This window comes from Lingula anatina, chromosome 2 (assembly GCF_051362555.1).
Source record: "Lingula anatina isolate TDL-2025a chromosome 2, LinAna3.0, whole genome shotgun sequence".
NCBI lineage: Eukaryota > Metazoa > Brachiopoda > Lingulata > Lingulida > Lingulidae > Lingula > Lingula anatina.
Window position 1 is genome coordinate 8,132,522 of NC_141768.1, and position 21,582 is coordinate 8,154,103.

General features: G+C 37.3%; 2 protein-coding genes across 2 annotated transcripts; one reads left to right on the forward strand and one right to left on the reverse strand.

The window, feature by feature from the left end:
* Window positions 1-601: 601 nt before the first annotated feature.
* On the forward strand, window positions 602-6,382 carry LOC106172364 (dynein light chain Tctex-type 5-B). Its single transcript, XM_013553026.2, has 2 exons — window positions 602-2,830; window positions 6,037-6,382. Exon 1 carries the CDS (start codon window positions 1,231-1,233, stop codon window positions 1,792-1,794), a length of 564 nt encoding a protein of 187 aa, XP_013408480.1. The 5' UTR covers window positions 602-1,230; the 3' UTR covers window positions 1,795-2,830; window positions 6,037-6,382.
* A 158-nt stretch (window positions 6,383-6,540) lies between these two features.
* LOC106172367 (uncharacterized) lies at window positions 6,541-21,535 on the reverse strand. Its single transcript, XM_013553032.2, has 13 exons — window positions 21,354-21,535; window positions 17,781-17,841; window positions 16,088-16,187; window positions 15,074-15,178; window positions 13,513-14,869; window positions 13,118-13,194; window positions 12,460-12,869; window positions 11,769-11,871; window positions 11,015-11,483; window positions 10,561-10,708; window positions 9,905-9,985; window positions 9,324-9,514; window positions 6,541-9,011 (listed from the first exon to the last, which is right to left on the reverse strand). The coding sequence occupies exons 2-13, from the start codon at window positions 17,829-17,831 to the stop codon at window positions 8,882-8,884; spliced, it is 3,222 nt and encodes a 1,073-aa protein (XP_013408486.2). The 5' UTR covers window positions 17,832-17,841; window positions 21,354-21,535; the 3' UTR covers window positions 6,541-8,881.
* Between the last annotated feature and the right edge of the window lie 47 nt (window positions 21,536-21,582).

Sequence of the window (21,582 nt, forward strand, 5' to 3'; positions counted from 1 at the left end):
ACATTTAACATACTGACGTTTGGTTGTGTGTAAAACAATTTGTGACGACCTGACATCATATTTTACACACAAAAATATATATTGATAAAAAATTGAAAAGAAGAAGAATGAACAAATACTTGAAATGAATAATAAAAGGATATTTGAATATCAACCAGCTTTTGCGAAAAAAATCTAACAGATTAACTTAAGATACAAACCACACGATATTGTACATGTGTATAAATAGTATCAAATTTTCTTTTCATCGTGCCACGAATATTTCCCGTGTAATGGCGCGTTATTTTTGCTGTCAACGCTTGTCGTATCATAGTATCTTGACAAAACCTTGAGCATGAGTGTTAATCAAACCTGTCCCTTTTATTACTGTTTATTTTTACCCCTCACTGGCTAACTTCAATTCCTGTATGTTAATGAAATTCAGTGAGCACCGGTATAGTAAACGTAATACTATTGTGGCATTCAAACCCAATTCCATTATTCGTCTAGCGCGCACCCGAGTATGTAAAATTAAATAGAAACTGTTTATTTGTCTCTACCGATGTTGTTTAGAATTTTGCTATATAAATGCAATTTACCTGAAGCGCAACAATATAAAAGGCAAGCTCGCGCTCTGAAGGGTCAAACGGGTAAAGTGAGGGGTGGCAAGTGTAGAATTTCCATGTTTAATCTTCATTAGAGACACACACTCCGTGTATTTCATGTCAAGTTTTTGGAATTAGTTTATCAAATAACCACACGGACTTGGAACGTCCCCCACGCAGAGTGTCGAATTCAATTGTTGCTGTGATTTTTTTTATCTGCTTGATCCTTACCCTGATATGCTCACGTAACAGACCGGCTAGTTACTAAAGGAAATCAGAAAGAGGCTACTATAAACAGAGGCGACCTTCAATAGAGCCGCCCTAAGACCTGGCAGAACTGTCACGTTATCGACGTTTTTGAACGTGCTTCTTTTCCAAAGAGGTTTGGCGTGTTACAGTGGATAGAACTTCAAATTGCATTATAAACTAGTGGAACTTAAAAGTGCAGTGCGTCTTTCATGTAAATACTGTGATTTGAAGCTACGGGGACAAACACGTTCTGACAGCTTTGGAGACGATTCGGTTATACACGGTCAGATATCACATCACTTAACAAGCTTCGGCTGGTCCGATTGTCAACCTTCCAACATTCAAGTTGTGTCAAATTTTCCATTAGGATAATTTTGAGATATAAAATAACTGAAAAATGGCACAGGTTAAACCCGCAGTGAGAGGCACTGATCACAAGCGCCAAAGCATAGCTCCAAGTGTAGGAGCTGCCTTGAAGAGGACTCAGGCGCCAGGTATGGGTGCCCCGTCAATGCGGAGTCATGGACAGAATCTAGAGACAGAAACGAATTACGATGTCATTTCCATGGCGGACAGGAGTGAAGGAATTTACAGGAGAAACCTTCAATATGAAAATACGTACAAAATGGAGCCTGACGTCCGTTTTATGGCTGGGTGTGTGGAGAAAGAAGCGGAGGATGTCCTCACGGAGAGGCTGAAAGATATGAAGTACGATCCTGCCACCTGCAAGCACCTGAGTCAGGAATTGGCAGGGATAATCATGGAAAGAGTCAAACTTTTTGCGTTTAAACGCTACAAGTTTGTCGTCGTAGTCAGCATCGGCAGTCTAAAAGAAAGGCCGGGGATGCAGTTCGGCAGCAGGTGTCTGTGGAACAAGGGCACGGACAGTTTTGCGAATGTTAAATTTGCCAACGGTTCTCTATTTGCTGTCGCCATGATTTACGGACTTTATTACGAGTGAATATCGCAAATGTAGCCATTCCATTTCTCTTCTTAATTTTTGCACGAAAAACATCAACTGAGATTGTGCTACAAAACTCGATCTTCCGGGCTCAAAGTGAATTCGATTTCCAATATTATTCAGTGCGCATTGATTTTGTTATCCTCATAATCCTTATTACAAAGACGTATATAATTAACGACAATACCATAAGGAAGCCGATACGTCCGACCTTTGGTGACATTATTAAATGTTTTGCTTGGCGACCACATTAGAAACAACTTGAAGTCGAATTAAACCAGTATTCCAAAAGTCTTTTAATCGATTTAGCTCAGCGCTGGAAACATTAAAAGTTTACCTAGGACACTCGAGGCACTTACTGGATACAAGACTGCGTTAAGGGTGTTTGACTTTTGAAAACTTACATGGGATACAGTCTCCAGTCAGTATTTGAATATGTTTTTGTGAATTTTGATGGAAAGATCAACGGTTACTGGCTATTTGCATATTTTTTTTAATTGATCTTCGATTATATGTCTAATTAACCCTTATGCGCATTTTGGGCTTCCCTTTCGTGGACAATTTTAAGTCATTTGATGCAGAGCCATTGGCTAAGGTTATGTCTTTGTATTGATTTACCATCCTACCTATTAGTGCTCTTATTTTCATAAATCGTAAACTATAAAGAATGGGCTCTCGAGACGATTCTAAGATATGATTAAGTAGTGTAGAACAAGTTTAATGGTTATACATCTTTAAAGATAAACCCTGTACTGTTCATATACCACTATTGTAGGTCGTCGATGAGCAAGTCTGACTTAGCAGATGTATTGGACGATAACTTTCATCTGATTTTATAGCTAAGCTATTGATACATGAAAATTAGACGCGATGTGGTTCTTAACGACGTCCTTTTCTATTAACACGGAACATTGTTTATTTTAGTGAAAATACAGTAATAAGGTTTTTGTTAAGACCAAACAACAGACGTCCGATATCGGCAAGTCTTAGAATATGGACACGTCAATACTGCCCACTGAGGCATAATAATGTTTATGTCTCCTCCATCTCAGTGTACCACAAACTTTTATAGTCTCATTCATAGCAAGAAAGAAGGCAACAAGGAATATTGTTTGTTTGTGATTTGGCCAAAAAAGGCCGCTTTTATTATATAACTCCTCTATCCTAATCGTATTAACAATAATAACAATGTAGCAAATTGTTGCCTGTATTAAATGTTATGGCCTTAGGGATAAAAATTATATATCAAATATTCAATGAGACTCATCATCCTAATAATTACCATGCGACGAGTCAGCAAAAGTTATTATTTACCAACAATTTTGCACAAATTTCATTTGTGGGGTTGCAAAGAGGCCCCCACTATGTCGAATATTTAATAACACTACTTACCCTAAGCAGTGATTCAGTATAAGCTACGGTATTGCATCCAATTCAGCTTGTCTGATTGCAAAGGCGAGGCCGATGCATTGCCTATTGCAGGATTCTCAATACAAATCTACATAAGTACCGGCATGACAATGCTGTTAGCGGGTGACCTAACCCCTACTCCCTTTTTTTTTTTTTTTTTTTTTTTTTTTTTTTTTTTTTAAACAAAGGAAGGGGGGAGGTTCAGTTTTTCCCATATGCTGAAAACAGCTGGAAGAGTGAACTCTCTATAATTGCCATGCCATCCTAGCTTGCACCTTACTAGTTGATTACTATTATAGTTAACAGTTTTAAGTGGTTATCTGCGGAAGGGCAATTTCCTTCTGGTTTATAGTTATCAATGACTAGAATCAAATGTGAACGAAGAAGCAGAGTCGGGGATAACCTACATATGTATGTTCTAATACAACTGATCCCCTTATATTCCTGATTTCAACAAATGTAGAGATGGACCCGCAAAGCTTGCTGGGCCGTATTATGCGAAAAGCATGACTGGGTCTTAAAAATAGAGTCAAAATTCTCGTACAACATGAAAACAGCAGGTACACAAGTTGTATTTTTGCAACACTCATGTCGCCACACATTGAAATGGCTAATAATCGTGTAAGCAAAAACCGGGAATGGAGCCTGTTTGGCCCCTAAAACGGTGTATGACAGATTATTATACAGCTGTTCCAATGACCTCTGCAGTATGCACAGATCAAAAATGGACCCGCAAGGCTTGCTGGGCCACTGTTCGTTATATTTAAAAAGTAATCTGAAAATGAACCCACTAATTCTTCATGTGACAATGTCACATACTCTTATAAAGGTGACCCAATATCATCTGAACTCGGGAGAATGTAATATGGAACGACGAGACTTGATATGTGGCTGGTGGTGGGCATTGAAAGAAGTCTACGGCAACAAGTGAAAAATCAAAACTCTTAACACCATATGTCGATACTAATGTTTGATCAACCCGCAAGACTTGCTGGGCTGATGACTGTCCAGTACAGAGGTAGCCTTTAAAGGACCTGTAAAGTCATGCGCAATGACTACCCACATACAATTTCTTCTCCCTTTCCTCTGGATTAGGAAGATGGTGTGGATGCTGCAATGCGTGGACCACAGATTGACATAAGCAACAGCCGTCCTTCAGTTGAAGATGTAAAAGTTTAACTTGTAAAAGACAAGACTCCAACCATTCGTTGCTCTAGACGAATACATCCAAAGATTTAACTGTGGCATTACTGGTAGGCGACTCCACCCATTCATTGCTCTAGATGAATACATCCAAAGATTTCACTGTGGCATTACTGGTAGGTGTCTGTGTACTGGCACATTCGCTGGGCAGTGGTGCTCTTGACAGGTATACAACACTGAAAAATCAAAGTAAAAACGCACGCAGTATGATGGTCAAATATAATGCGAGCAAAGTTCGGTCAGCAGAGGAGACAAATGTGGTATGAAGGAGGAGACGGGGATGGTGGTGGGTGAAATTGTTTGAACTGAAGGTTTCAGTTGCAGATTTGAGATAACTTGTAGCTTGATTGTATCATACTCGTGAACAGAATGAATCAAGCAAAATGAGGCCAGGCAGTGATGCCCCATGGTATAAGTAGCAACATGTGCCTCAAAGGAGATTACCCCTCTAGGGCACAATTGAGCATGTGCAGAATGCCCACGTGCATAAATAAGCTCTGGAGATTGTTGTCGCCATAAAATGTCGTTTGACTACGCCAAACTTTCCTTTATGTCTCCTCCATCTCAGTGTACCACAAACTTTTATAGTCTCATTCATAGCAAGAAAGAAGGCAACAAGGAATATTGTTTGTTTGTGATTTGGCCAAAAAAGGCCGCTTTTATTATATAACTCCTCTATCCTAATCGTATTAACAATAATAACAATGTAGCAAATTGTTGCCTGTATTAAATGTTATGGCCTTAGGGATAAAAATTATATATCAAATATTCAATGAGACTCATCATCCTAAAAATTACCATGCGACGAGTCAGCAAAAGTTATTATTTACCAACAATTTTGCACAAATTTCATTTGTGGGGTTGCAAAGAGGCCATAACCTTGACTGGTGCAAATGCACTGGGCAAGGAAAACCCCACAAAGGAAAGAATGAAGTAATCCAATGCAGTTTGGAGAACAATGAACTTGCACAAAAATAATGGCAATTAGTAAAAGGAAAATGAGTAAGTAAATGAATTACAAACTAAAAGTAGGTAACTTAATCGGCAAAGCATGTGCCCATGTGATATCCAATAAATTTTGGGACGTTGTGTCCGCCTATGTCTTCGGGTGACTGGAGATTTTACACGCAAGGACCCTTAATTTCTTTGTGCAGTCGCAGTGACCGCTATCCGAGTAAACAAGCAACACCTGAATAAAGAACGTTTTGTCAACTGCAACTGCTAAATAGCTAGAGAAACTAAAACTTACCGCATACATGTAACAGTCAGCAATTGTACTGTTGATCCTTGCTTGAAGTTGTGCAGAATCTGTCACTGTACGCTTCAACAGATCGAGTGAACTGCTGGAAAGTTCTCATAGAGGTAAAATGAAATTGTTTGAACTGAAGATTTCAGTTGCAGATTTGAGATAACTTATAGCTTGATTGTATCATACTCGTGAACAGAATGAATCAAGCAAAATGAGGCCAGGCAGTGATGCCCCATGGTATAAGTAGCAACATGTGCCTCAAAGGAGATTACCCCTCTAGGGCACAATTGAGCATGTGCAGAATGCCCACGTGCATAAATAAGCTCTGGAGATTGTTGTCGCCATAAAATGTCGTTTGACTACGCCAAACTTTCCTTTAGAGGACCGTATGTATATGTTGTGGACCTGTTGTGGTATTTTACGTCTATAGTTTCGTCAACACAACCCTGCTGTCTTGTTTTTTCTGATAATACCCTTGTTCAACCAGAATCAGCATTCAAGTAGACTGTACTAACCAAACAACTACAATATTTTAGCTATTAATATCACTTGGTGCTTGATCGACTTGTAGCCCAGCATACCATGACAGTTTTGCTCAAACACGTAGATTATAGAAATACATTTGCTGTTGTTGAGATGAGTTATGCGATAAAATAATGTTTGTATGTTATATATAATTGTACGGCAATCTATCTTAATTTATAATAAAACGTAAATGCAGTCTAATTTCAGATAGGTTTTTATTGTGTAGACGAAGGATGCCTCGATCCATAGCGGCAAGTTTCTAACTTAGGATAAAAGTTATATAATTAATAATTCCTGGTCAGTTATATCCCAAACTTAATCTCCCTATAATACGGGAGTAACAACAGACAAAAACAATCTCAATTTATCAATACGTTTTATTTAACATACTTTGCCAAATAATAACAGAAAACGAGAGCAAGTACATTGCACAGACTTGACAATAGACTCACTATGACCTATGAACTTCATAAACAACCTCGATTCCAAAGAGATAAAAAAAAATTCTACCACCTCAATTCCTGAAAGTGGCACGACTTTTAGAACTACAGAAACAACCGGTGCTTTGGACATTTTCACACACCGACTACCGAACTTTTAGTTAAATTTACCCAGATTTAACAAATGAATAGCGTAGAAATGCCACACAATTCACCAAGTTTACTGCAGCTTGACAATACAAGTTTTTAAATTCAGTTGTAAATAGACACATACTCTTCCCTGTGCAGATTAACACCATGAAGAAATTTACAGGCCAAAATTTACATTCAATTGTTCTTTTTTTAAAACATTTCAAGGTGTCATCAGAATTATTATATCTAGACCAATATGCCAAAGGAGGTACATGAAGATGCTGTATGGCTTTACAATTACATACATGCATCTCAATATAGAGTGCAAAAGATTCTAATTGAGTAATCTGAAAAAAAAGTACCATTTCCTTATGCTGATCTAATATATTATATATATGAGATCAGATGTGGATAGGGGATGGAATCCAAACCCATCTTGCATAAACATTCCAAAAAGAATTGACAAGAAAGAGAGGCATTTGGAAAAAAAAATTACTGACATTACAACGTACCACATCCTGTTCATTATAAAATGTATTACTTTACTAATGGAGCAGTTTCTGTACAGCAACTTGAAAGATATCAGATATATATATATAAAACAAAACATAACCAAACATATGAAATGCTACGAAACCTATCACTAATGATGTGAACTCAAATTTTACAACACAAGGCAAAATGATCATAAGCCAGTCTTTTTAACTTATACATGAGGAATAAACTCCTACCTGTATGTGCATATTTTACTACATGCTAGCATTGTAGTCTGTATTGCCAAAGCTTTCACACATATTAATTATTATACTTATGCCACAAAAGCAGATGTATTAACTGAGATTATATCATTCCTGTTCAGTGAAAAACATGAGGTACATGTCCTAGCCATTCGACTAAAATATCACAAAGTTTGGTATAATCACTCGTTTCTAAAGAAATATTCTAAATTCCAAAATTGTAAGTAAATAAATGAAGCTCACACTGTTAAAATCAATTTACTAACGATATATACTAAAAATCTTAGATTTTTTAAATATGATGATAAATAATGAAGACCAGTGGTCTTCATTTTAACTATATTTGGAAGTCGAGCAGCAAGATACTTTTGCTGATCCCAACTGACACCCTCAACTTTGGACACGTTTTGAAAACGCAAGTTATATTAAATTACTAGGAGAAAAAAAAAACTTAACTAGTCTAAAGTTAGAAACATGCAAGTTTTATACTTAAGTAATATCTGTTTTATATAGTTAAGAAGACACCAGTTTCCTGGAAACCAGATAAAGAGAAATTTCTGATAGGCTCAAGGGTGCATTACACCTTATATAGGTCAGCCATAATTATATTTCGAACGCGTGCGCTGGTTCATTGGTCCTGTATAAAATGGCATTCAACTCAATAATTCCAACATCAATGGCATAATAATTACAATCCACAATTAGACATCTATTTCTACAGAAGCCTTCTTTACAAGTCCTTTTACATCACAGTATCTACAGCTCCTTTCCACTTTTAAACTAATATAGCACATACAATTACAACAGTGAAGAACTTACATATAGCATCAATGAGAGCATAAATGGGAGCCATTACAGCTAAGCACAGTCATGATTATTGTTCCTACCACTGATTATCTACAGCATGATATGTTTGACCCAGAACTTGTGCACTTAAGACTACCGTCCACAAACACATTTTTTCACAATGAGTATCAAATGTTTACAATGTATAAAACCTGTACATCTGTATCTATCATACATGCTATTTAATTTGTCACTGATCTTTAATCAAATGTCTTTTCCCATGGATTTATACTCCCTGAATTTTCTGTCATGGAAAGTAGACTGGGGAGTACCCCAAGCACTCAAAGGTCTCCTGAATGAACCACAAATGCAGAATAAACTAGGAGTGGGCTGGGGGTTAACTGAATATTTAATTTTACTGCTGCAGTGTAAGCCTTAGTATCAGCTGAGGCAGGGTGAACTGTCAAAATATCTATATCCCAGTTTACAATAAGTACTGGGAATGAAAGCAATTGCTACATGGTCAATGCTCTTTATCTTTATACTAATCCATTTCTTCTAATATCCTTTTAGAATGTCAAGGAGGCATAAACGCCCATTTGATTTCACTCCAAAACCTCCAGCTCATCTTTAGACCCTGCTTCAATGTCCACTCTGCATATTGGGCACCTCTTGTTGGTGACCAGCCACTGATCCACGCACTCTATGTGGAACAGGTGCATACAGGGAAGACGCCTGAAGAACAGAATAGCGTTAACATGCAGTTTAATTTCAACACATTTTTTCTAAAACTACAATAATTATCTACATGGGGCTGGGGGTTGGGGGTGTCCACTTACATTGGCAGTATCTTCTCTATTTTTTCTACACAAATTTCAAAATTGCATGGTTTATTTTCTAATATGCCCTTTTAGTCTAGACTTTTAAGGAAAAAAAAAACAATAATAATTAAAAAATCAATCTAACCAATTTGCCGGTAACTAACTGGACTACCTAAACAAATGAAAATTTAAATTTCTTCGACTCAGTAGGTTGTCTACACTTCACCTGACATCCTCATCCTCTTCCAGCTCACTGAGGCATATGGTACACTTCTCCATGTGGTTGCTATCATCCCCAGAGTCCTCCTCACACCTCTTCACTCGGTGATACTTGTGGGGGAACGTGTTCCGTTCTATCACCATCCTGGAGGCTCCACGAGGTATAGGGCCATTCCTGTCATCCAGGTGGATCAGGTCCTAAGATACAGAGGATTTGAACAGTTTTAGCATTGTCCTTGGATATAAATTTATATTTAAGGGATAATAACTCTTCGTTTCGGCCAAAAAATGAATTTTCCTGGAGTAAACAATAATTTTCCCATACTTACCAATGGTTAATGAATCCATTTTTACATTCAAAGTTAGTCCTTGGTTTTTTTCTAAAAAGTTTGCTTTTTTGTTAAAATCTCTTAAGAGCTGGTTTCAGTTAATTAGCTGGACAAATTTCAATAAAAACAACATTTTATCAGTGACTGCAATGCAGAACCTGTTCCATGATGCTGGTGTCATCTTTGTCACTTAAATCAGTCGAATTCAACTGCAATTCAAGAGAACACCTGTACATGTTACGACATCCCTGTGGCTTACCTCAAATCTGTATCTGTTCATGGATACTTGCACAGATCTTGGAGGGAAAAACTGATAGAACTGGTCAGGCAAGGGCGGGTACTGAAAATTATGAGATAATGGATTTATTAATCACATAGAATTTACCATTAATGCATTACTTTTAAGACTCCTTATCACATCGTCTGAAATTCTTCTATCCTGAAATAAACATGTTGTGAGCCATAAAGAACAAAAATCTGAATGTAATTTTCAATAACTTATGTTAACACTACATTTTTCATATTATTTACCAAAAGCATGGCAATTACACTTGACACCCTTAGAAAAAATGAAGAAAGCATCACCAAAATGACTGTTCCTTTCTGCACTTTGGTGCTTAGAAATAATTTCATACACAATTCATACTAATATCAAGAATACAGGAATCATTCATTTTTTATTAAAAAACCTGTATGGAAAATCACAAGAATTTTTTTAAAATAGGGATGAGACTGCCATTTAGTGGAAAAGTCAGAAAAAATGGTGTGGGAGCCAGGGGGGGGCGCCTTCGCCAAGGTTTTTTTTTTTGGCTCCCCAAAAGTCAAAAATCCACTGAAAGTCAGAAAAATTTTATCCCTGTTTTAATCAAGGTTTATAAATCACCAACTGTTCACAGCATGCTTATTTCAACATACCATGGGAGCCCCTATGCTAATGTGCATCCCAGGGGCGACACTGATGTGGTGCAGCCTGGGAGGTCCATGGTGATAGTGATGCAGGTGGTGGTGAAGGTGCTGGTGCTGGCCCTGGACAGTGGCACCACCATTAGCTCCATTGTTGTCCCTGTGTAGAAAAAAACAAGTCATCATTCTGTTTTTCAGTCACAATCATTTTCGTTTTAAACAATATAGTTTTAAAAAGAAATAAACCAATAGAATACATTTTTATTGTGAGTACAACACTGCTTTATTCAATAGCTCAATCTCATGTTCCAATGCTTTTCCTCCCTATTCTGACAAAATTTAGGCTCTTCTTAAAAAGGTAGATTAGATTTCACAGAGGAGTCATAACATACAGCACAAAGTGGGGAAAATATATATTGTCAAATCAGAATATTATCACAGCACCTGTAAGTTAGTGAATACTCACATGGGTGATGTCCTGATCACCACCTCAGCCATAGGCAAGGGCACTCTGCCCTGAGAGTAGTCTAGAGGCTGGGTGGTAGGCGACTGGTAGCCTGGGGGGTAGGGGTAAGGAGGGGGTGGCCTGGAAGGCACTCCAGCAGGAACACCTGGGTCTGCAGCTGGATTCTCTGGTAAATACTGAGGTATGGGGTTTGTGCTGTTATTGTTGCTGCTAGCATCTTGTTGATTGTTACTCATGTAAAACAAGTGGCTGCCAGACTGCATCTGTCGTATCCGCTGTGCATGTTGCTCCAGGAGGGAGCGCTGGTGTAAGGGGGTGGGTGCGACCAGGGTGGGAGGGGGCTGAGGGGTGGCTGAGGGTTGGGGTGCACTGAAGGGAGTGAAACATTGAGGGTGAAGGGGGTGGAAGTGAGGGTGGTGGTGAGCACGTGGAGGGGGATGGTGATGGTAACGACCAGTTATGGGGCAGTCTGAAAAAAAAAGTTTGCAAGTTAATAGCTACTGTATAAAAATATCAGCAGAGATATATTTTAATCCTGTATGTAAACAATTAAGTCAAATTGCTGAATAAAATAAGAAATAATTTATGAACTTAAATGCAGAGAATATCAAAATACCAAAATCTTGGGGAGTGCTCTTTGAAATATAACATCACCCTTCCAGCAAGCAGATACTGTCAAAGTTTTCTCCTGGATCACTTCTATTTTTCATTACTACTTTGGACAGCAAATGCTTAGGGTCTGAAAATTACCCACCTAAGCAAGCCTGAGCATTGTGTCCAAAGTTTTGATTATATCTGTGAGCATGTTGGTTCTGCAGGACACATGGTGGTCTCTGTGCGGCTCCCCCTGACTCCAGCTGTAGTAAAATACACAAAGGACTCATATACAAAGTATTTGTAACAGATCATTCTAATAATGCCAATAAAAAACAAATCTGGGCTCACTCTAGCGACCATTAGCTAAGCATTTCCGCAACAAAAAAAAAATATAAATAGAGTTACAATAATAGTTTTTTATACAACAGCTTAGCAGTTTTTTTTTGTGCTTCACTATTTCAGTGTTTCATATAGGACACCACCTTCAGGATGTACAACTCAGGCATAGGTTACAATAACATCTGTTGCTACATTCAATGAATGTGTCTCATATTGTAATTTTGAGTTTATGGTGCAGCTTATGAATTCTTTGCTGCATTGAAAGCTGGGCAAAAGTGACCAAATATTTATGCATTAGCCAAAATATTTCAGTATTAGGGAAAAGTTACTCTGTGCTTATGTAAGACTGGTAGGGTCAGATGCAATTTTTATTGTGTGTGAGTGTGTATGTGGGAGAGGGGGGGTAGGTAGTGGGCAAAAAGAAATCACTGTCTGATATCCACCGCATATGGCTTAACAAAAATCAAACTGATTGCTTGAAAGAAAGACCTTACATTTGTCTCACTCACCCAATTACATGCCTCCCCTGTCTCTGCACAGTGCTCATAGCGACAACTCTGCAGGTGAGCTGGCGGGGGCTGAGGATACTGGTGATGGTGGTGATCAACCCTCCTGGGATTGTGGTGGTGATGGTGGTGGTGATACTCCCCGCCCTGGTGGCGCAAGCGAAATGGGTTAACTGGGCTGGCTCTGCTGGCAATGGGGACAGATGGTTGTCCACTTAAAGCAGGTGCTCCTGAGGATGATGACTGGGATGCACTGCTGCTACTACTGCTAGTGCTTTGAGCTGCTGCCTGCTGGGGTGCTGCTGTTGCTGTTGGTGGTGGTGGTGGACTTATCTGCTGTTGTTGTTGTTGCTGGTATGGGGGTGGTAGACACCGTCCACTAGCACTGCTGCTGCTGCTAGGCTCACTGAGTTCTGTTACAAGAAAGATTAACTAAGTTATTTTCATGGACATTTATTATAAATGTTACCAAAAAAAGGCTCACTACTTTTTGCATACGTAAAAACCTAGCAGAGTTGCAATCACAATTATGCACTGTGGGCACATATTAAACAATATCAATGGTGCATTTTAATTTCCAGGGCCTGTATTCATGTTAAAACATCACGTGTAGCACTGTTGGCTCTAGTTCTTCATATCATTTGTTTACTTGAGGACTCACCATCATCAGACTCCGTCAGATCAACCACCACTGTGGCTGCCCTGTTGTTGGTCTTGCTCTCTCTTTTAGGTGTGGACCTTCAAGAGTTGACAAAATAAATTGATTAATTAATCTATTTTTGAAAATTATTTGTCAAAAAATGTTATCATGACAAAATGGATCATACCATTTTAATAGATGCCATTCCTTTTACCAATTTTTTTATATTATGGAGCTTTATCACAAGTAAAAGATTAGTAAGGAAGCTGTATAATAATAATAATAATTATAATAAAAAGGTTCTTACAGCACAAAAGTCACCAGAATCTAGAGCAAAATATTTTAGGGCAAACATGCCATCTTTCCATCTTGGCACTTATGTTAACAGTGAACAACATAGCTTCCATATAACTTACATTTTTATGTCCACAACTTCCACATCACTATCAGAATCTGAGGTAATCTGTATATCATCTGTCTCCCTTTTAATATAGCTCGTCCCAGAGCAGTCCCTCCTAGGGTTCCCACGCTCCATAATTCTGGCAATGGAATGTCCTAGAGCATGCCCACGATTTGTTCTCGGGGGTCCCCTATACTGTGGTGCTGCCCCTGGTAATGTACCTAAGGCATTATCAGTGTCTCTGAGGCAAGACAGCACTTCCACATCATTGCACTCAACATCTATAGCCTCCTCCCTCTCTCTAAGTCCAGATTCACTGTTAGTATCAAACATACGATGGACATCCCCATCTTGTGAAGTTGAAGGTAAGTTTGTTGTGTTAGCCTGGGCAGCAAAATAATCCGCCATTGCATCCATTCTTTGCTGAGAATAATTATGATCCTGGCCTGGTTTGAGAGATTGTCTAGATTTATTTTTCTGATTTTTTCTTATATATTTCCCAATGTTGGCCAAGACTTCTGTTGCTTCCATTTCCAATGCTGCATCAGCATGAGGGTAGTAAGTATTAAAACTGGCATCGATACTTCTCTGCTCTCGAGGGGAAGGTCCAAGAACATCCACATCTAAATCACTGTCTTCCGATTCAGACATCATGTCTATGTTATTTCTAGATTGCACAGGGGTTAAAGAGTCTGGGGACCTGTGAGTTGAAGTACTTGGGCCCGACTCATCAGTGCTACGGTGAGAGGCACCCATACCACCTGTCCAATTATCACGCATCATGAAACCAGACACTGGGAATTTCTTAGTCTGTTCTTCCGCAGTACCAGTGCTAGAATTACGTCTCTTTCGTTGCAAGCTACTGCCATACCTATACATGCTGGCCTCATCAAGGCAACTCTGAGGGTATTTCTCATTCCATCGACTTGAACTTTGGCCTCCAGTGCTCTGAGCAAAGTCTAATGGTGGTCGGTCAAACCTGAACTTACTATTGTTGTTCAAAGTAGGGAGACCGTCATCCCAGGAAAATGTGTAATCATAGTCATGGTCACTTCTCCTTTCTACAGGTGGGCTCCTTCCTGATTCAACAGTCTCAGAATTTGAAGAGTTTCTAGACACTCTATGCCCAAGAACTTGTCCTCTCCTCTCTCTCCTACTGCTTAGAATATCATTAGGATTCACCATGGTAAAAGGATGAGGAGGCAGATGGCTTTCAAGTCCAGCCTCTGTCTCATAGTTACCAAAGCCTCCATCTGTACATATAAACTCTGGTGGCGGTGGCAGGTCAGTGGTACGTCCACTGCTCCCAGTGTGATTACTGTAAGCTGAAAGGGTGTCTTCTCCTACTGTTGCTGCATTGGAACATGGGGAATCTGAGAAGGCAAAATGATCAAATAAGAAAATAAAGAATGAAATATATAAACATTTGTTTAATACCAACAACTTTGGGCAAATAATTTCGCACAAAGACCGCGACCAACGAATAAGCAATAATGTCAGTGAAAGATGTGTACATTAAACAAAATTATCAATTATAATGCAAACTAGAATTTGTGCTTGGAAGCTGCTTCTGGTACCTGAATGAGCTGCCCAAGCTCCATGTAATGGAGGTCCCACTGCATCCAGAGACACCACATCTATATCTTCTTCCTGGTCAGTCCACATAGCAGCCCCTTCTAACTCTTTAGTAAAGAAAACCATTCATAGATAAGACAGTAAAAACAAATATACAGTGAGGCATGAAGTACAAAATAATAAACTTTACCCCTACTTTAACCTCTCTATTTATAAAGGATCGAACAAGGTTGAATCCATGTCCTTTCACTTTGGGACAGATACTCTAATCACAGGGCCATTCAGTCAATACATGGAAAGCACTTGCAAATGCTACAATAGCCTTCATTACGACCGCTATGTCACTTCCTATATTTGCTCATATACTAGTAATTATATCATGACCTTAAAGTTAAACTAAGCTGTGAAGTGGTTGCTAAGACTTCAACATAAACCCATCAAACCCAAAATAATTTTCAAGACTTTGGTGAGTCATCATGCCGAAATCTTTCATGACTTCTCTCTAATTTAGATTTTACATATACTTCATAGCAATAGAGTGCTTTGGGACACGAGATAGTGCAGTTGACAGTTTCTCACTTTGTCAGCACTCCACCACAGAGTGCAGAGTATCACACATTTTATTTTTGCTCATTGTGAACAAGGACATTTATATTTCCCATATTGCAAGCATACGTAGCTCAAAAATTCTTTCACTTTGACCCACTTCACATGTACATATCTGTGCTTGAGAAATTGCTAGAATCAAATTGTAAACAGTGTTTAGGCCTATCTCCTTTACTAATTATGTAACAAATTTCCACTTCCTATGTCACTATTAAGGGGTGAAAATCAAGTGGGCAACTTTTGACTAATTTTTCAAAGTAGCTAAAAAAATTAAATGGTTTATTGATTCTCAATTATATTTTTATCTGTTGGTAATTTCAAGTGCCTATTTAACCGAAAAAAATTTGTGTGGATCCTACAATCAGTGTTGTTACTTAAAAAAAGATGTTCTACATCTTTCCTTCACTTACCAAGTCTGGTTGCTTGCACTCTGTAGGCCCTGATTCCACTTTTAGTTTTATGTGGCTCAGCACTAGAACCTGCTTCACCTGCCAATTTTGAGCCCTCATCCTATAACACAATGTACTTAGAATGAGTAAAAAAATACAATATGCAATGAGTTAATAAATATTCATCCCTAAATTCAATAAATTCCTTTTATTAAATCCCTACATATTTGCCATCTATTAACAATTCTTGATTGACTTTTTGCTTTTGTATCTTTATATACTTTTACTGCAAAAACAATCAAATCATACACAAGCAATTATAATCACTGTCCATTTGGCTTTTTTCAATACATCATTTTTGATAATTATTTCATTTGTCTATTTAATTACCTTTACTTGATCATTCAGCTACATGCCAGACTCTACTGCTTCTACTTTTTTAATATAAGAGCAATATCTCACACATCATAATCAAAGTCAAACACTATTTTATAATTACAAAGGGAGTTTCATCAATACACACCCATCTCTCCTATCCTTAAAATGTTTATTGTTTCCTTTCCTTTTTCTTTTCCTTTCTGCTGATCTCTATATGATTAACTACTTAATTTAACTTTGCATGTTACATTCTCAATTATGGGTACTTTTGAACAGAATGATATGTTTTTGAGAATCACTTCCCTCAAATACTCAAATATATTAATGTTATCCAGAATATGTTGAATATTCTCCATTACTGGAAATAAACCAGAATGGCGGTGAAATCTAGAAGCAGGGGAGGGGTTTCTCTCTAAATTGCTTTCAGCTTAAGTGGCTTAGATGTCTGGCACACCTACTGATGCTGCTAAATGATAATTAATTACCCCCTAGCAGCTTTAGTAGGTGTGACAGACATCCAAGCCGCTTAAATTGATTGCAATTTAGCGAGAATCCCCTATGAAATAGATCGGTCCACAGTTAGTTTGATAGGGTCTGGGAATGGTCCCTTAGTTATCTGTGCCCAGATATTTATCATCATGATGTTAGAAAATAAAAATTCATTTGCTGTAGTTTACTTACATCATGATCAAATTTTAGATCTTCTGAATTCTTACATTCACAATTTTAATTTAATTTTTTCTCAGGTGTCTTACTATTTCCTAATAGAAAATATTAAATTTGTACAAAAACAAGTACCTCCTCCTGTCAGAAGAAGATTGTCTAGATATATATTTAAAAATCACACACCATCGGTATTCTTTAGCTAACTTGAGTCATACGTCATATTTACCAGTACCAGTTGGCAAAATCAATTACATGTCATCGGGCAAGTTAAAATCAAATTTATCCGGCTTGATAAGTTATCACTGACCTTGGGCCGGCTGGCTAATATTACTTTCTACCATTGTTATATACCAAAAGTTGTTATCACTAGACCACAAATTACATTTTAAAAAAAATTCAATCTTGCCAAGACAGATTTAAGAACTGTCTGGATTTGGATTTAAGTATTGCTTATAATGTGTACATGGCCAAGTATGTCTGTTTGTTCTGTTTGTGAGTTATTATCATGGCTTAAAAAAAGTTAATTTCCAGTCCACTAAGGGCACTACTTCACAGAGCTGTCACTTTATCTACCATGCCATTTGCACTTTTAGATATAAAAATCTTAAATAAAAGACAATATAATCAGCAAATTTCTTTTTTTCAACCCTGTATACTACTTTATTATTACCTCAGGCCTAAGTCTTGTCTCTATTTGCCAACGGGAGGGCTCTGGGTCCATAACTTCTCCGCTGCAAACAGAATAACAAATATCAATATCATTTTGGCATTCTCCACCATCAACAGCCCTGAATGCAAAGAGAATTCATCCCACCAACCAAATATGGCTTTGTGGTACTGTGAGCATGGGTTAATAAACAAAAAGTTACCTTTTATTAATATTTTACCATCCACTGGCAGATATTTTGATTATCTGCAGTGTGAGTCATACAATCAAAATTTGTGGAAATATTAAAATTTAGCTGACTTATTCTAAGTACTTAATAAGTGATACTTTATTATATATAATATAGCAGACATTGGAAAGAGCATCAGATACCCATTTGTGTCATGGTCATGTCTTGGATAAAATAATTATCATTGGTCTGGTCATCAGTCTTAATACCCTAATGCTGCTTGGTGATACATATATTATAATATCAAGCTCTAACTGTTGATCTGACAGTACATGAAGTTCTTGATTTCACATAACATCAACCTGCAGACCACTGAAATATATGGCTTAGCAAAAAACATGATGGTATATAAAACAACGTTGCTCCAAGTGCATGCTCCCTCATTCATATTGAGCATTATGTAGACCTGATCAATGCTGTAGCAGTAAGGCCAAGACCAACTGCATATATATGCAGTTTTTAGAAATCTAAATCACCTTCATGCTACAACACTAGCAAATTGGTTTTCCATTTTTCTTCTTGATACTTGATTCATTCCTCCTTTACCTTCAAGGGCACCTTCTAACTTCAGTACACACACAAATTCAGACATGTGCATATATATATATATAATGAATACTGTAGAAAAATCAGCAAGTACATTTTGATATATTCAACCTTTCTCGCTCGAAAGGGGTGTAATGAACAGTGTTTTCCAGACTAGTTATCGAATATGCCCTTACATGATTCAAACACTTATTCATAAGGGAAAGAATGACACGAGAAATGAAAAGGTGTGGTCAAACATAGAATCTGTAAGTTATCAGCCACATATTTCTTTTATAGTAGTACAGTGTACCTACATACATACATGCAACATGCACATCTCATATGAATAAGTCAAATGTTTTATAAATGTTAATGTTGTTTTGCTACATATTGCAAATTCATTAAAAGGAAAAAGTGGGAATAAATATACTAGTATTTCTCTGTCACCACTTTCATCCTGATTATAAAATATTATTACTAAAACAATTACAACTTTTGTTAGAGTACCTCTTTCTTATAATATCCATTGACTTAAATTTATATTCTTTACTGCTCTGATCAAATTTTCTGATGTAATTTGATTGAAAAAATCACATTTACCTCATGATGTACATCAAGAAATTACTGCTCACACTTCCAAGCTGCACCATTTTTAATTTTCTATTTAGTTTTAAATTAGAGCAATGCTATTTTCCTAATATACTTTTTAAAAGATCATCTACAGATCACACTTAATGATACCTCCACCCTACACTTGAGTAGGTTTGTCAGGTGATATTTATATATGCACTTGGACCAGCACCTAAACCAATATGCTTGGTTTACAAACAGAAATATTATATAGTCATATATACGGAAAAGTAAATTGTCATCATACTGAATTATTCAAAATAGTCTAAAATTGTGAGCCAATGACACTGCTGATAATATCATCACTCACAATAAACTGTTTATATTCCTTATAGACCTATACCAAATAAAAATATGCATGACCGTATTATTCACAATAATCTTGCATCAAAGTACAAGGGAGACATAAAAAGGGGACTTTAAATAACAATGCTTTTCAAATCTTAAAAGGGACTTTTGGGCAGTCACCATGTATTTACAAATTCGCCACAGTCAAATTTATATCCTTCAAAGCTTCTTACATTTCCCAATTCAGACCTTAAAGACAATTAAGCCCATTAAATCATGTTAAATAAAATTTATCTTAGGCATACCTAGAGAGCATTCACAACCAGTTGATCCGCAGACTAACTAGTCAACTATGGTTCTCACAGGGCCGTGATACAAAATAATGAACTATTTCCTTGTGTGAAAATGAGGCCATTAAGGTGAAGGTCAGAAAGGCCATGTTTTTCTAATTGACTGGCCAGCCATTTAACACTAACTTATGAATAGAAAATGGAATAAAACATTTGAATCTAAATGCAGGAAAGGGTCAAGCAATGATTAGTGAAGAGAAAATTGTCGAATACTAGTACCCAAGGAGAATCCATTTTGACAGGCAAATCATATGAAAAGTTCTTTTCAATGACTGACTTTCAATGAACAGCATCTTCAAATAAATCAATTAAATAGTAAGTTCACAGCTAAAAAGAGGTAATACAAGTTAAAGCTTGGTAAGGTGAAATAGATAAGTGAGACAGTCAGAGCTATAACATACTTTGAATTTTCTACTAATCTTGTCAACATTTTCTGTAACAATTAAAATATTTATTGAAAGGCTAAAATAATAAGATGCTATTGACAAAAGTGTGGTATGCTTAGCTACATGCAAATGAAACTGTCATTGATATTGGCTAAATGATAAGCATGTTATGGTTTTTTTTTTTCTGCCTGAAACAAAAACTCCCATGTTCACACAAGGCAAGCAACTTCCATTGTACACAATTAATGCACAGTTTATATCCTGGCAATGAAACACCTTGTGTCACTTGATCAACTTCCCGCATTCAGAGGTCTGTTTATGTCAGTCTTCAATCAGATGTAAAATACCACAGTGGCATAACTGGTATCTTAGCAGAAGAATCTTACCTTATTCACAGAATGGCAAAGATGGTTGGGTTTTCAAAAGTGTGACATAAGATTTGAGAGTCTCCACATTGCAGTGGATCTGCTAGTTGATCACCATTTTACAGTTATGTTCATATATTTTTCCTGCCTTAACACAAATAGCACATTTCAGAACATGTAAACAGCAGTGTCTATTTTCATGTGGGCCATTTTTGTGGTGTGGTTAAACATACCTAAACAAAACCACAATCAGATAGTACATAGTGAAGACTGCCATAAACACCTCTGAATGCGTGAAGCTGGTCATGTGACACAAGGTGTTTGATTGCCAGAAAACTCCTGTGCATAATTGTGTACAATGGAAGTGATAACAGCGTACAGGTCCGTGACTTATTAAAAACTATACAAATATGTGCAATTACAAGTCTGGGCTTTTCACTGTTTGCAGTCTCGTATTCAGAATCATAAAGCCAACGACCAATGTGTTTAATTTAGTATTAATAGAGGATCAACTTGTTTACAAGAGTCATCCCAACAAATTACCAATAAATGACAAAATCATCTTTAAGTATCGGCAAACACATAATAATTTGTGAATAAAAAGGCAAACAAAAGCTAACATAATTTTTAAGTCTATTAAAATATCTACAGGAGTTGCAGGCAACTCGATAATAACAAACTCCGCCATATAAAACAGCAGGTGCCCCTCCGTGAAAGCAGCCACAACATTCCTATCATGGAAGCGAGGTTTATCAAACTTCTCCCAGTGATGGAGGATATTTTTCAAATAAAAACCTTACCTGTTTAAAAAGGAGATGTGTCTCCAACGCAGAAAATCAGACAATCTTTCCCTGCTTCATTGTCGATTTGTCGAAATTTTTGTAAGACTACCCTGCACATGGGAGTGGAATATCACTCTTATTGGTTAAAATTGGCACTCCCTTGCATGACTACCCAATAGTTCAGATATGCATTTTCTAGGCAAGTGTGTACCAAACAAAGACTTCTAATTGATTTTAAATCTATCCG